This window comes from Elephantulus edwardii, unplaced genomic scaffold (assembly GCF_000299155.1).
Source record: "Elephantulus edwardii isolate Elephantulus edwardi_28Jun2011 unplaced genomic scaffold, EleEdw1.0 scaffold00287, whole genome shotgun sequence".
Lineage (NCBI taxonomy): Eukaryota > Metazoa > Chordata > Mammalia > Macroscelidea > Macroscelididae > Elephantulus > Elephantulus edwardii.
This window is the reverse complement of record NW_006400037.1, coordinates 2,978,323-2,992,984: the sequence shown is the minus strand read 5'-3', so window position 1 is coordinate 2,992,984 and position 14,662 is coordinate 2,978,323. Positions and strand designations below refer to the sequence as shown.

Here is a 14,662-nt window from a genome sequence, read left to right as displayed (position 1 = left end):
GAATGCAACCCAGGCTGATTTCGTTCAGTTCCGACTCTAATCCATCAAAATTTCTTATTCAAATTCCTACTGTCTCTGACGTGCAACAAACCCACTGGGCCTTAGTGGAGCTTTAGAAAATTCAGCCACTTTCCCCACAAAGGTTATCCCTTTCACATAGGTCCCTCAGAAGCTCGGCTTGCAGATTCCGGCATTTGCCGATCTGCAGTGCGACCGAAACATGGTCCAGATTGCAACTGAGGCTATTAGCTCGTTCTGAGTCCACTCCAACAGAAGTTCTGATTCAAATGTGTACTGTCCACATCACGCAACAGACCCACTGGGTCTTAGTGGAGCTTAAGCGAATTAAGCCAATTTCCCCACTAAGTTTTTTCCTTCCAAATGGGTCTCTTAGAAGCTCATCTAGTGGCTTCCAGGTTTTGCTGAGTCGAGTCCACGAGGCTTTGTTCCCACAGTTCCAATACTAAAAGTTTCGACAAAAATTATGATTCACTTCCTATTGTCCATGCCGCACCTCAGACCCTCCAGGTTTTAGTAGGCTTAAGAAAATTCAGCCCATTTCCCCACTAACCTTTTTCCTTTCAGGTGAGTCTCAATACAGCTCAGCTCAGCTAGTGGGTTCCAGCTTTTGCTGGGTCCGATGGGACCGCGGCGTGACCGCCGCGGGGCAGGCAGGCAGGGCTCTGGTTTTTAAAGCTTCTAAAATAATGTATTAGCAAAAGTTCTGATTCAAAATCCTACTGTTCGCGTCACACTGTGATGGTCAGTCTCTGTGGAGCGTAAAGTACTCTCTGGTATCCTCTCTACACAGGTTGCTATCCCTCTGGCTCTTCACACTGTGCTCTCCACCTCCGCCATCTTCCACTCTCCCATACTCTAGCTTTTTAAATTATTTGTTCAGCATATATACTGAATGTAGGAAGTCAAATTTCATATTAAATATTTATAATAAACCAAATGCCATATCAGGATATGAGGGAGGTGCAGATATAAGCGGGAATTCACCCTGAAGTACTAAGGCAAACCTTAAATGTTTACAAGGGCAGCATTAAGGCAAACCTTAGGCATTTACATGATTCTTGTGTTGTTTTTGCTAACCGCTTCCTCCTGAGTCAAGCATAAGGTTTTCAATAGAAAGAGCTTAGCTTCATTTGCTTAGAATTCTCTTTGTGATTTACTCCCTGGTAATTTTCAATAAAGGTACAGGGAGGCTGAGATTGGTGGTTCATTTGTTCCAGAACTGTTCACCTCCTGCTTTACCTCTTTTTACTTATACATTCTTGTTGTTCTGTCTCATTATTAATACTTATTAACATACTTTACCCTCGGTCTACAACATATTTGTTCAGCATATGTACTGAATAGGTAGGGAGAAAGAATACAACCCTGATAATATCTTTTAAAAAAATCTATGTAGTTATGCTCTTTTCCAACAACTGTTTCTTGATCAATATGCAGATTTAGCCTGAATTCAGTTAAATATTCTAGGATTATTATTATTCTCAATATTACTCATAATTTGTTATGATGTGGATCACAACAAATTATGAGAAGAATGGGAATCCCAGAATGCTTGACTTTTCTTATGCAAAACTTATACTTGGACTAGGAGGCTGTCATTAGAACAGAGTAAGGAAATGTTTCATGGTTCAAAATCAGAAAAGGTTTACACAGTGGATGCAACCTATCTCCATAATTCTTCAATCTATACGTGGAACAAATCACCCAAAAGGCTGGGTTCTATAAGGAAGAACGTCGCATCAGGATTGGAGGAAGACTTATAAACCACTTGCATTATGCAAATGACACAACCTTGCTTGATAAAAACTGAAGAGGACCTGAGGTATCCACTGCAGAAGGTAAAAAACTTCAGCCTTCAATATAGATTGAAACTCAACATCAAAATTGATAACAAAAATTCTCACCACTGGGCCAAATGGCAGGATCATAATAGACAGTGAAGAGATCAAAATTGTTAACAGCTTCAGTCTGCTTTGCTCTACAATCAACTCTCTTGGTACCAGCAGCCAGAAAATCAAAACACAAGTTCCGTTGGGAAAATCTGCTGTCAGGAATCTCTCCAGAGTACTGAAGATCAATGATGTCAGTGTAGAGACCAAGGTGCCTCTGATCCAGACCATGATCTTAGCAATTACTTGCTATGCATCTGAGTGCTGGACAATGATTAGGGATGATAGAAGAAGAATAGTTGTGTTTGAGTTGTGGGGTTGGAGATGAGTATCAAACATACTATGGACTGCTAAGAGAGCAAATAGATTAATCCTGGAGAGGGTGAAACCAGGATACTTCTTGGTGACAAGAATTTTGAAGCTGCAACTGACATACTTTGGGCATATTTCAAGGAGAGATCAGTCCCTAGAGAGGAACATCATGCTTGAAAGGGTGGAAGGACAGTGCAAGAGAGGAAGACTCCAGATGAGATGGGGTGACACAGTACCGGGAGTAAAGGTTGTAGGTGTGTCACAAACAGTGAGATTGGCTAAGGATAGGATGGCATTCAGAGTCATTACAAGCGATTTGATGGCACATAACAACAACATAATATTGCTTAACATATGATGTATTGTACATTATAAAACCAAAATACCTATTGCTACTTAGAGTATTGACTAGTCAAAGACATTTGACTAGTGAATCACAAGCTGTGGCTAACACTGAGAAGATGGAAATCCCAGAACTTTTTGTTTGGCTTATTTGAAACATATACTGAGACCAAGAAGCTGTTGTCCAAACAGAGCAAAATTTAAAATCAAGAGAGATGTGTGTCAGGGCTATATCCTTTCCACATACCTATTCAATTTTTATGCTGAGGGAATCATTCAAGAAACTGGACTTTATGAGGAAGAATGTGACATTAAGATTGGAGAAAGATTCATCAACAACCTGTGTTATAAAGATGATCTAATCTTGCTTGTTGAAAGTGAACAGAGCATAAAGCACTTGCTGCAGAAGATCAAGGATTACAACCTTCAATGTGGATTATATCTCAACATCAAGAACATAAAAATCCTTGTCACTGGTTCAGTAAGCAATATAATGATAGACAGAGAAAAGACTGAAGCTTTCGATGAGTTTACATTACTTGGCTCCACAATCAACATCCTTGGTACCAGCAGTCAGTCAGGAAACCTATTGCATCAAGAAAAGTCTACTGTTCACAAGGACCAGTGGAATGGAACTGAGAGCCCGGAAATCTACCTCTCTATCTATGGTCAACTGATATTTGACAAGGAAAGACACCCTATTAAATGGGGAAATTACAACCTCTTCAACAAATGGTGCTGGCAAACACTGGACTGCTACCTGCAGAAAGCTGAAACAGGATCCACATCTTACACCACACACAAAAAAATCAACTCAAGGTGGGTTAGAGACCTGAGAGTAAAGCTAAAACCCTTAAAGTTCATAAGAGATAAACTGAGACCAAGCTTATACAGCCTAGTCTACGGTATAAAGAGACTGCCAAATACAGCCAGAAATCCACAATCTGGAGAGGATAAAATTGATGAGTGGAACCTTCTAAAGATTAAATCCATCTGCTTCCAGCCTCTCCCACCCATTTTAATTTTGTAAATAAACTAGTAGAAAATTGAACAAAAAATAAAATTAAATTAATTTAAAAAATTATTACATCCCTGTGCACATCAAAAAAAATTTTTCAACAGAGTAAAAGGAAAATGTATTGACTGGAAAAAAAAATTTGACAATACCATTTCAGACAATGGTCTCTTATCAAAAGTTTACAGAATCCTACAAAACCTCCACAAGGAAAAGACTGATAACACAGTTACAAAATGGGCAAAAGACATGGAAAGAACTTTCACATGGGAAGACATTTGGATGGCTAACAGACACATTAAGAAATGCTAAAAATCAGTGTCAGTAAGACAGATGAAAATCAAAACCACAATGAGATACCATCTCACCCAAGTAGCAGTGGCAAAGTTTAGTAGGGCAGCAAGCAATACATTTTGGAGAGGATGTAGAGAGGAGGGAACTCTCATTCACTGTTGGTGTGATTGCAAAATGGTACAATCAATCTGGAAGAAAGACAGGGTAATGATTGGTTGGCACAATGGTGATTAATTTTATAAAACATAATGCATGCGGATGATTGTATGAAAAACAATGTGAATGAAAAATAGTGTGAAACAATGTATATGAACTTTGTAAGCAAACCAATAGAAACAAACCAAACACAACAAAAAGTTGAACACAGAAACTTCTGATACAGCTTTTATACTACTAGGAATATATCCCAAGGAACTTAGAACTGAGACACAAATGAAGATCTATACACTAGTGTTCACAGCAATATTATTCACCATCACAAGAACAACCCAAACCACCCAAATATCCAACTACAATTGGATGGATTGATAAATTGTGGTACATTCACACAATGGAATACTATCATCACTCAGGAGCAACTACTTCAAAAAAGATTTCTTAACTTGGAAGAGACTGGAAAGTGTTATACTGAATGCATTAACTCAGTTTCATAAGGATAAATACTGCATAACACCGTTATTGCAATAATAGAAGGATAACTAGTAAAACATGTATGAGGACCCAAAAGGGGAAAGAGTTGGAGTGGAGGAGTGAAGATGGGTAGAGGAGAAACAACAGGGTTGCACAATTCGGTGAGTGGAAGGAGAGGGTGAAGGAAATGGGAAAGATCCAGTAAGGATCTGAAAAGACAGGGAGATGATGGGCAATGTCGAATGATGATTATCTCTATTAGTCATAATGCATGAATGATTGTATGAAACAAAATGTGAATGAAAAACAGTGTGAAATACAATGTATATGAACTTTGGAAGCAAAGCAATATAAAACTGAAACAAAGAAAGTCTGCTGTCAAGGACCTCTCCAAAATCTTGAAGAACAATGATGTCAGTTTTAAAGACCAAGTACACCTGATTCAAGTCATGGTCTTTTTAGTCACTTGTTACGCATCTGAGAACAAGATAATGAATTAAGGATGACAGAAGAAAAATTGGTGCCTTTGAATTTTGGTGTTGGAGGAAAGTACTGAATATTCCAAGGAATGCCAAAAGAACAAACAGCTATATCTTGGAGAAAGTGCAACAGAAGTGTTCTGTAGAGGCAAGCATTGTGAAGTTTCATATCACATACTTTGGAAATGTTGTTAAGAGGCATTATTCCTTGGAAAGGGACAGCATACTTAGACGTGGAAGGTAAGCCAAAGACAGGACAGCCCTCTGCTAGATGGATTGACACAGTGACTGCTACAATGGCTTCAAGTATATCAGAGATTATAAGGATTACCTAGTATAGGACAGGGTCACTATGGTTTGTACTTGACTCAATGACATCCGACAACAAAAACAACAGTGGTTAAGGTAATTCTTTTCAGGAAGTATAAAAGCCACTAAATCACATTTTTATTATCTATCTATATAATATTTTAATCTGTGGCTCTCAGGCCTGGCTTTAATTGTTTGTGGTCAAACATTCTTCTAAGTAGTATAGCACTGGTCTGTTCATTTGCTGTACTGAGGTAACTCGTGGCTGCTGTAATGCTAAACACTGTGACACTGATGTGTCAAATGCGTTAATGGAGCTCCCCAATTACAAACTTGGAAGCAGGAGTGACATCCACTTTCGAAATAGCTTGTCTCCGGAAACTCTATGAACTTGGAGGATCGATACAAGTTATACAAGTGTTCAGGTCTTTCGTTCATAGGGTCGCTGAGTCGTCTATAACTTGACAGTACTTAACAACAAATATGTTGAAAAGTTATCCTTTAACACTTTTCAATGTTAAAATTAAAGGAAAATTTAAGGCGTTATGTTGGTGATTACCTTGATTTTAGGCTATTTTTGTTTGTTTATGGAAGTAGACTTACATCTTTCTACTGAGGTTTGACTAGCAGAGTAGAACTTTTATATTAGCAGTTAAGCACTTATTCACGGTACCAGAAGGGTTACTTATTTGTCCTATAGTATTTATTTTGATAAATAAATTTTGTCTTATGATTGTTTTACCAAAACACTCAACTCTACCAGGGAATCTGCCACTGACTCTCCAGTGAGTTTTCAAAGCTGTAAGGACATGAGTGTAGACTGTCCATCTTTCTCATGCAGGGTTTCTTGTGGATTCAAAATTACCAGAGAGCATCGACCTTTGAGTTACCATCATAATTCCCTCCAGACTCACTCTACCAGAGCTCCCCAGCTATGCTACTGTTTTTATATAGCTGAATAAAAAGACAGTTTGTAAAGTCATCTCACAAAGCTAGTGGGAAAACTGCGTGTCATATATGAACAAAATGTAAGCAGGAGAAAACATCAGTGACTCTGCAGCCAGAACAGTCTCCTTAGGTGCCACTTTTGGCACTACCACCAGGGAATGCCTCTTGCTCACACCAGCAGTTTGCTAGAGTACTGTCAAATACCACAGCTTGTTGTTGTTGTTTTTGTTCTTGTTGTAATGGGCCACGAGTAGCTTGCGACTCATAGCGACCCTATGTACAGGAGTTCTAAATGCCGTTCTGTCCTGTGCCAACCTAGCCATCCCAAATGCACTCATTCCCACCACTCCAGTCACAGAATCAATCCATCTCATTGAAGGTCTTCCTCTCCTTCGCCGTCCCTCCACTCTGCCAAACATGATGTCCAAGGACCAGTCTGTCCTTACAACATGCCCAGAGTATGTCAGACGAAGCTTCAGAATCCTTGACTCCAAGGAGAATTCCAGCTTCACCTTCTCCAGGACAAACCTGTTTGTTCTTCTAGCAGTCCATGGTATATTCGATACTCTTCTCTAGCACCACAGGTCAAAGGCATCAATTCTCTTTCTATCATCCCTATTCACTGTCCAACTCTCTAATGCCTAGCATGTAATTGTGAAGACTATAACCCAGATCAGGCACACCTTAGTCTCTGGCCTGACGTCATTGCTCTTCAGTATTCTTGAGAGGTCCCTCACAGCTGACTTTCCCAATGCAATTCGTCTCATGATTTCCTGGCTACTAGTACCAAGAGTGTTGACTGTGGAGCCAAGTAAACTGAAATTGTTAACTATCTCAATCTCTTCACCATCTATACTGATGCTGCCAGTTGGCCCAGTGGTAAGAATCTTTGTTTTCTTGATGTTGAGCTTCAATCCATATAGGAGGCTGCAGTCCTTGACCTTCTGCAGCAAGCGCTTCAGGTCCTCCTCAGTTTGAGCAAGCAGGGTTGTGTCATCTGCATAACTCAGGTTGTTGATGACTCTCTTCCACCAATACTGATACCACATTCCACCTCGTACAGCCCAGCGTCTTGGATGATCTGTTCTGCATACAGATTGAAAAGATATGGAGATAGAATACATAGCTGACGAACCCCCTTCTTGATTTTGAACCATGTAGTGTCTCCTTGCTCTGTTCTGACCACTGTCTCTTGGTCCAAGTATAGGTTTTGCATTAGCACAATCAAATGTTCTGGGATTCCCATTCTTCCCAGAGTCAGCCACAGCTTGTTGTTATCCACACAGTCAAAAGCCTCTGCATAGTCAATGAAGCACAGATAGACATTCTTCTGGTATTCTCTGCTTTCTGCCAAGATCCATATAACACTAGTTATAATATCCCTGGTATCACGATCTCTTCTAAATCCAGCCTGCACATCTGGCAGTTCTCCATTGACATATTGTTCCAAGCGTTTTTGGATAATTTTCAGCAGAATCTTACTTGCATGTGATATTAATGATATTGTTCAATAATTTCCACACTCCATTGGGTCACCTTTCTTTGGAATGGGAACAAATATCAATCTTTTCCGGTCAGTCGGCCAGCTGGCTGTCATCCAGATTTCTTGGCACAACTTAGTGAGCACATCTAGGGCAGTGTCTGTTTGTTGAAATAATTGGTATGCCGTCAACTCCTGGAGCCTTTTTTTTGCCAATTCCTTCAGAGCAATTTGAACTTCCCCCTTCATCACCATAGGCTCTTGCTCATAAGTCATTTCATGAAATTCTTCTCTGTCAGCCAATTCCTTCTGATACAGTGTCTCTGTGTATTCCTTCCATCTTCTCTTGATACTTCCTGGATCATTTAATAGTCTACCCAAAATATACTTAAGTATTGCCACCTGTGGCTTGAATTTGTTTTTCAGCTCCTTCCACTTAAGAAACGCTGAGTCAATTCAGCCCTTTTGATTTTCTGACTCCAGCTCTCTGCACATTTTATTATGGTATCTTGCTTTGTCGTCCCGGGCTGCCTTTTGAAATTTTCTGTTAAGCTCTTTGATTTCTTGGATTCTTCCTTTAGCTTTGGCTTCTCAGTGCTCTAATGTAATATTCAGGCTCTCACCTGACACCCATCTTGGTCTTTTCTTCTTTTTCAGCCACGGTTTAGTAATCCCAAATCAACTCTTACTATTCTCCTTTCTTTCTAGAATTCTGGAAAGAAGATCCAACTGACAAAGAAAGACTAAGTTGTTTGAAGTTAGAGGAATGCCTAAATTTCAAAGCTTATTTGGGAACAAAAGTTTAATTGTATAACTATTCTCCACAATTATGTTCTAGATTTGTGTAGTTTTACATAAATATAGTACAATCAGACATAAACTAATTAAGTGTAAGGAAGTCTTACCTGGTCCAAGACCATCATGACCTATGACAACTTTGTACAAGTCTCCAAGATGCACAGCTTCCAGACAGAAGGTGTCAGTCTACAACCAATTAAAAGAGTTGGGTGAAGGGAAAGGCAATACACAATGAAGGTTGATTAGATATTATAATTATCTCATTTACTTAATCAATAATAATTAATGTAATTAAACAAAATTACTACAAAAACCAATATGATTTGTAAACCTTCACTCAATGAAAAAGAAATTTTTTTAAAAAGAGTCTAATTACACCTAGTACACTAACTCAGATTTCAGCCAAAAGCATAAATTAAAATGTAGTGATAACTGCCTGTATAAAGAATATGTTCATTAAGCAAACACACAAAACCTTTCTGTATTAAGAGGTTAAGGGCAAAATAGTATTATTGTTGCTCTGTGCCATCAAGTTGCTTTCAACTCATGGCGACCCTATGTACAACAGCTCTGAACTCTGCTCCATCCTGAAACAACCTTATTGTCTCTGATACACGTATCCCCAATACCCCAGTCACTGAGTCAATCCATCTCATTGAGGGTCTTCCTCTATTGCACTATCCCTCCACCATCCCAAGCATGATGTCTCTCTCTAAGGACTGGTCTCTCCTTCCAACATGCCCAATATATGTCAGACAGAGCTTCAGAATCCTTGGAAAGATCAGCCTAGTTTTATCCTCTCCAGGATGACCCTCTTTGTTCTCCTAGTAGTCCATGGCATATTCAATGCTCTTCCCTATCACCACAGCTCAAAGGCATCAATTCTCTTTCTATTGTCCAGCTTTCTGACTTATAGCAAGTAGTTGCGTAAACCATGGCCCAGATCAGGTGCACCTTAGTCTCCAGACTGGCACCATTGCTCTCCTCTCCTCTGGAGAGGTCCCTGACACCAGACTTTTCCAATGCAATTCATCTTTAGATTTACTGACTGCTGGTAGCAAGAGTGTTGATTGTGGTGTCAAGCAAACTAAACTGTTAACGATCTCAATCTCTTCACCATCTATCATGATGTTGCAAACTGGCCCAGTGGTGAGAATGTTTATTTTATTGATATTGAGCTTCAATCCATACTTAAGGTTGCAGAAGGTTAAATCAAATTCACAGGAACCAAAATTTTACCCTAAGTCTATCCCACATGAATTTCAAAACCATCTGAGGAAGAGGTTTTAGGCCTTTAACACTAATTAGTGAAGACCAAATGAGCTGTGGGAGGATATCAAGAATATTATCCAGGAAGAATGCAAAATTTCATTACAAAGACAGAGGAAGAATAAAAGTCTGAGATGGATGTCAGAAAAGACTGAATATTGCACTACAGTGCCAAGAAGCCAAAACAAAGGTGGGGGGGCGGGGAAGCAAGTAGTTGAGAAACTGAATAGAATATTTCAAAGGGCAGCCCAGGGAGATAAAGCAAAGTATTATAATGAAATGTTCAAAGAGCTGAAGTCAGAAAATCAAAAGGGCCAAACCTAATCAGCATTTCTTAAGCTTAAGAAACCAAACAACAAATTCAAGCCTCAAGTTGCAATATTTAAGGATGCTTTGGGCAGAATATTAAATTATCCAGGAAGCATTAAAAGAATATGTAGAGGGTATACAGAATCATTGTACCAAAAGAATTGTCTGACATAGAAGATTTTCATGAAACAACATATTAGCAAGAATCTGTGGTGATGTTGTATAAGACCATTATTGTAAAATGAGTATAAGGATCCAGGCGGGGTGGGAGACGCCGGAAGCAGAAGGATGTGGATGTACAGGGGAAACAGGGAATTAATCATTTGTCTACAATTTGATGGGTGGAGGGGTGAGGGAAATTGAAAGAATTTGTTAGAATTTGTATTAGAATTTATAAATAAACTAGTGAAGGGAGGGGAAGTACCTGTGGTGATGGAAGACGTTCAAGCTGCTCTGAAGGAATTGGCAAAAACAAGCACCCAGGAATTGATGGCATACCAATTATGGTTGTAGAATTTAAAATCTGTTTTTCACCTAGAGCTCTCTCCTCTCTGTTGCCAACTTATAGTTATAAAAGTATATTTTTTAAAACCTCTGTAATTATACTTCAAAAATAATCATAGCATAAATTTGTTAACTATATGTTTGCATTCATAAAAATAAATAAAACTTTTGTCTGCCCTGGAAAGAAATTATTTTGCATTTACAAGAAATGAGTGTGGACCACTCATAAATTAGAATGCTTTTTAATGTTGGGATACAGATGCAAAATTATGACAACTAAAGCAATTATTTGGAGTTCACTGTGTTGCTGGAATAAAAACTAGATGTGTGTGCAACATAGTCGATGCGTACATTTGGGGTGCCCAGAGTTCTTTGGGGGGGAAATGTAAGACAAGACTACAGGCTAAAATGAAAAAAAAAAATTAAAAACTCACAAAGTAAATTATCAGTTTAAAAGAATCCAAAATTAGATCAACTGTCAGAAAAAATTCAATTTTGCATGTCTATGTATTGTATCAGGTCCTTGGAGAGGGACATCATGCTTGGTAGGGTAGAGGGACAGCGCAGGAGGGGAAGGCCCCCTATGAGGTGGACTGATTCAGTGACTGGGGTAATCGGGATGGGTGTGTCAGAGGCAATGAAATTGGCACAGGATAGAGCACGGTTTAGGGCTGTTGTACATAGGGTCGCTATGAGTCGCAAGTGACTCGACTGCACATAACAACAACAACAACATGTATTATATGCCAGGCCTGAGGGTCGCAGATTAAAATTACGCACGTTAAGCTTGGTATCATGGTGGACAGTGTTTGGTGGAGCTTCCCGATTAAAACAAGCTTGGAAGTATGAGTGGCAACCACTTAAGAAATGGCTTGCCTCCAGAAACTCTACGAACTGGTCTTTCATTCATAGGGTTGCTATGAGTTGTCTACGACTCAACAGCACTTAACAACAACACAACACAATGTCTTATATGCTTCAAAGTTATTCACATACATTTGTTTTAGCTTCAAAACATTCCTAAGAAATCACATGCTGTTGACAAACAAGAGAGTTAAGACAAAGGCTTAGGAACTACTCTGCCTCTTCATAAAATGCTGTCAGGAATATGAGATATGACTAACAAATCATTAATAGTCATTAACCAATAATATTGTCCAAGCTTGGCACAAGTCAATTCAAAATAAGGTTTTTGTTGTTTGTTGTTGTTGTTGATTGCCACTGAGTCAAGCATGACTCACAGCAATCCTATGAACCAAAGACCTGAAACATTTCTATAATTATCATCGTTTCTCTAAACTCATATAGTTACCATAGCCATGTTATATAGAAAGTGAATGCTACTTCTGCTTCAAAAATAAGGTTATTAAATAGCATAACTCATTTGTTCTTGACTAACCGGAAGTTTAGGGACCTCTAGTAGCTTGTTATTTTTGTTGCTGACTGCCATCAAGTCGAGCATGATTCATAGTGACTCTATGAACAAAAGACCTAATGACTTCCCATAATTGTCATCATTTCACCAAGTTCATAGAGTTTCCAGAGGCATGTGGTTTAGGAAGTGGATGTCACTTCTGCTTCCAAACCTATTTTACATCTGGGAGCTCCACCAAACACTGTCCACATTGGGAAGCTATTCTGGTATTTGATACCCCAATGACACAAGGTTCAGCATCAAGCAACCCAGGTTACTTCATACTACACATTGACAAAGAGTAATGTACAAAGTGGAAGAGTATAGTTTCACTATACTATACTAGTTTCACTTAGCAGTGGTTAAGTGTCGTCAAGTAGAATACGAGAGTAAGTTTTTCACAAAAGACCTAAACTCTGTTCTATGAATAACATAATTTCTGTACAGAACTCTGTTCTATATCTACCATCATTTCTGTATATTTAAAGGGTTTAGAGAGTTTGTAGAGTTTAGAGATTGTAGTGTTTCCAGAGTTAGTTTCAGGAAGTGGATGCAACAAGGCAGCAAGTGCTTCAGGTCCTCCTCAGTTTTAGCAAGCAGAATTGTGTCATCTGCATAACACAGATTGTTGATAAATCTTCCACCAACCCTGATTCCACACTTCTCACACAGCCCAGCATCCCAGATAATCTGTTCTGCATACAGGTTGAAAAGGTATGGGGATAGGACACATCTCTGTCATACACTCTTGCCAATTTTGAACCGTGCAGTGTTTCCTTGCTCTGTTCTGACGACTGCCTCCTGGTCCAAGTATAGGTTTCACATTAGCACAATCAAGTGTTCTGGGATTCAAGGAATATTCATTTGAAAATTAATAAATTTGGCCCAAGAGCCACGGGCCTGAGAGCCCTGAGGGATTTTAAGCCAATGTGTTTGAGAGGACTTAAACCCTAGGCAAGGCACAGGGACACCTGCTCTTGGGGAGAAAAAAGCAGTAATCTAATAATAATAATAATAATAATAATAATAATAATAATAATAATGGCTTAATGGTAATGAATTGTGCTGCCAACACAAAGGGGCATAGTTTGAATTCACCAGGTGCTCCAAAGGAGGAAAAAGCGCACATTCTTTCCCTTGTGATTTACTGATTCTAAAAACCCAATGCTATGGGTTGGTTCTGACTTGGCAGTACACAACAACAACAACAACAACAACTTAAAGGTTAGAAGTTCAGATGCATTTAACAGCACCAAGAAAAACTCCTGACAATCTGTTCCATTAAGATTACAACCAGATCTAGGAAGATGGCGGAGGTGGAGAGCACAGTGTGAAGAGCCAGAGGGATAGCAGCCTGCGTAGAGAGGATACCAGAGAGTACTTTACGCTCCACAAAGACTGACCATCATAGCGTGACACAAACAGTAGGATTTTGAATCAGAACTTTTGCTAATACATTATTTTAGAAGCTTTAAAAACTGGAGCCCTGCCTGCCTGCGCTGCAGCGGTCCCACAGTGGTCCCACGGGGGACCACGAGCTGAGGGGAGCTGCATCGAGATTCACCTGAAAGGAAAAAGCTTCAATTTTCAGGTTACTTGGGCTATCCAGTCAGGAACTTGCTTGTTATGGCTGGGAAATACTTACCTAAGCTTGGCATCCTACAAATTGCAAACTAACAAGTATTGTATTGCTCCCCCCCCCAAACCAACTCGCGCACCACCCGCCAGCTCTGATATTTGCGACTGGCCAGGGGCTGTGCACAGACGCAGTGAATGGTGGGAGTGGACTTGAATCGGGACACACCCCTGCAGCTCTGACCCATGACCCCCATCTTCAGGTATTGCATTCCTCATCCCCCCCGACCTGGCTGGTGCACCCCCACCCCGTGAGCTCTGAACTTTGGGACTGGCCAAGGGCTATGCGCAGATGCAGTGAACGGTGGGAGTGGAATTGAATGACGACACACCCCTGCAGCTCTGACCTACGACTCCCATCTTCAGGTATTACATTGCTCCCCCCCCCACCCGCCTAGCGCACCCAACCCCCGCCAGCGCTAAACGTTGGAACTGGCCAAGGGCTGTGCACAGACGCAGTGAACAGTGGGAGTGGACTTGAATCAGGACACACCCCTGCAGCTCTGACCCAGGACGACCATCTTCAGGTATTGCATTGCTTCCCCCGCCCGAACAGGCTCGCGCACCACCACGTCCCCCCCGCCAGCCAGCTCTGAACTTTGGGACTGGCCAAGAGCTGTGCGCAGACGCAGTGAATGGTGGGAGTGGACTTGAATCGGGACACACCCCTGCAGCTCTGACCCACGATCCCCATCTTCAGGTATTGCATTGCTCATCCCCCCCAACCTGGCTGGTGCACACACCCCGTGAGTTCTGAACTTTGGGACAGGCCAAGGGCTATGCGCAGATGCATTGAACGGTGGGAGTGGACTTGAATCAGGACACACCCCTGCAACTCTAACCCACGACTCCCATCTTCAGGTATTACATTGCTCCCCCCCCGACCCTCCTAGTGCACCCCCCCCACCACCTCTAAACATTGGAACTAGCCAAGGGCTGTGTGAAGATGCAGTGAACGGTGGGAGTGGACTTGAATCGGGACACACCCCTGCAGCTCTGACCCACGACCCCCAT

General features: G+C 40.6%; 1 protein-coding gene across 1 annotated transcript in view; it reads right to left on the bottom strand.

The window, feature by feature from the left end:
• The window catches only part of LOC102868630, a 504,064-nt gene that overhangs the window by 332,836 nt on the left and 156,566 nt on the right, over positions 1-14,662 (bottom strand). The window contains exon 7 of the mRNA XM_006900538.1: positions 8,625-8,703. Within this exon, the coding sequence (XP_006900600.1) occupies positions 8,625-8,703 (79 nt within the window). The remainder of the gene's footprint in view (positions 1-8,624; positions 8,704-14,662) is intronic.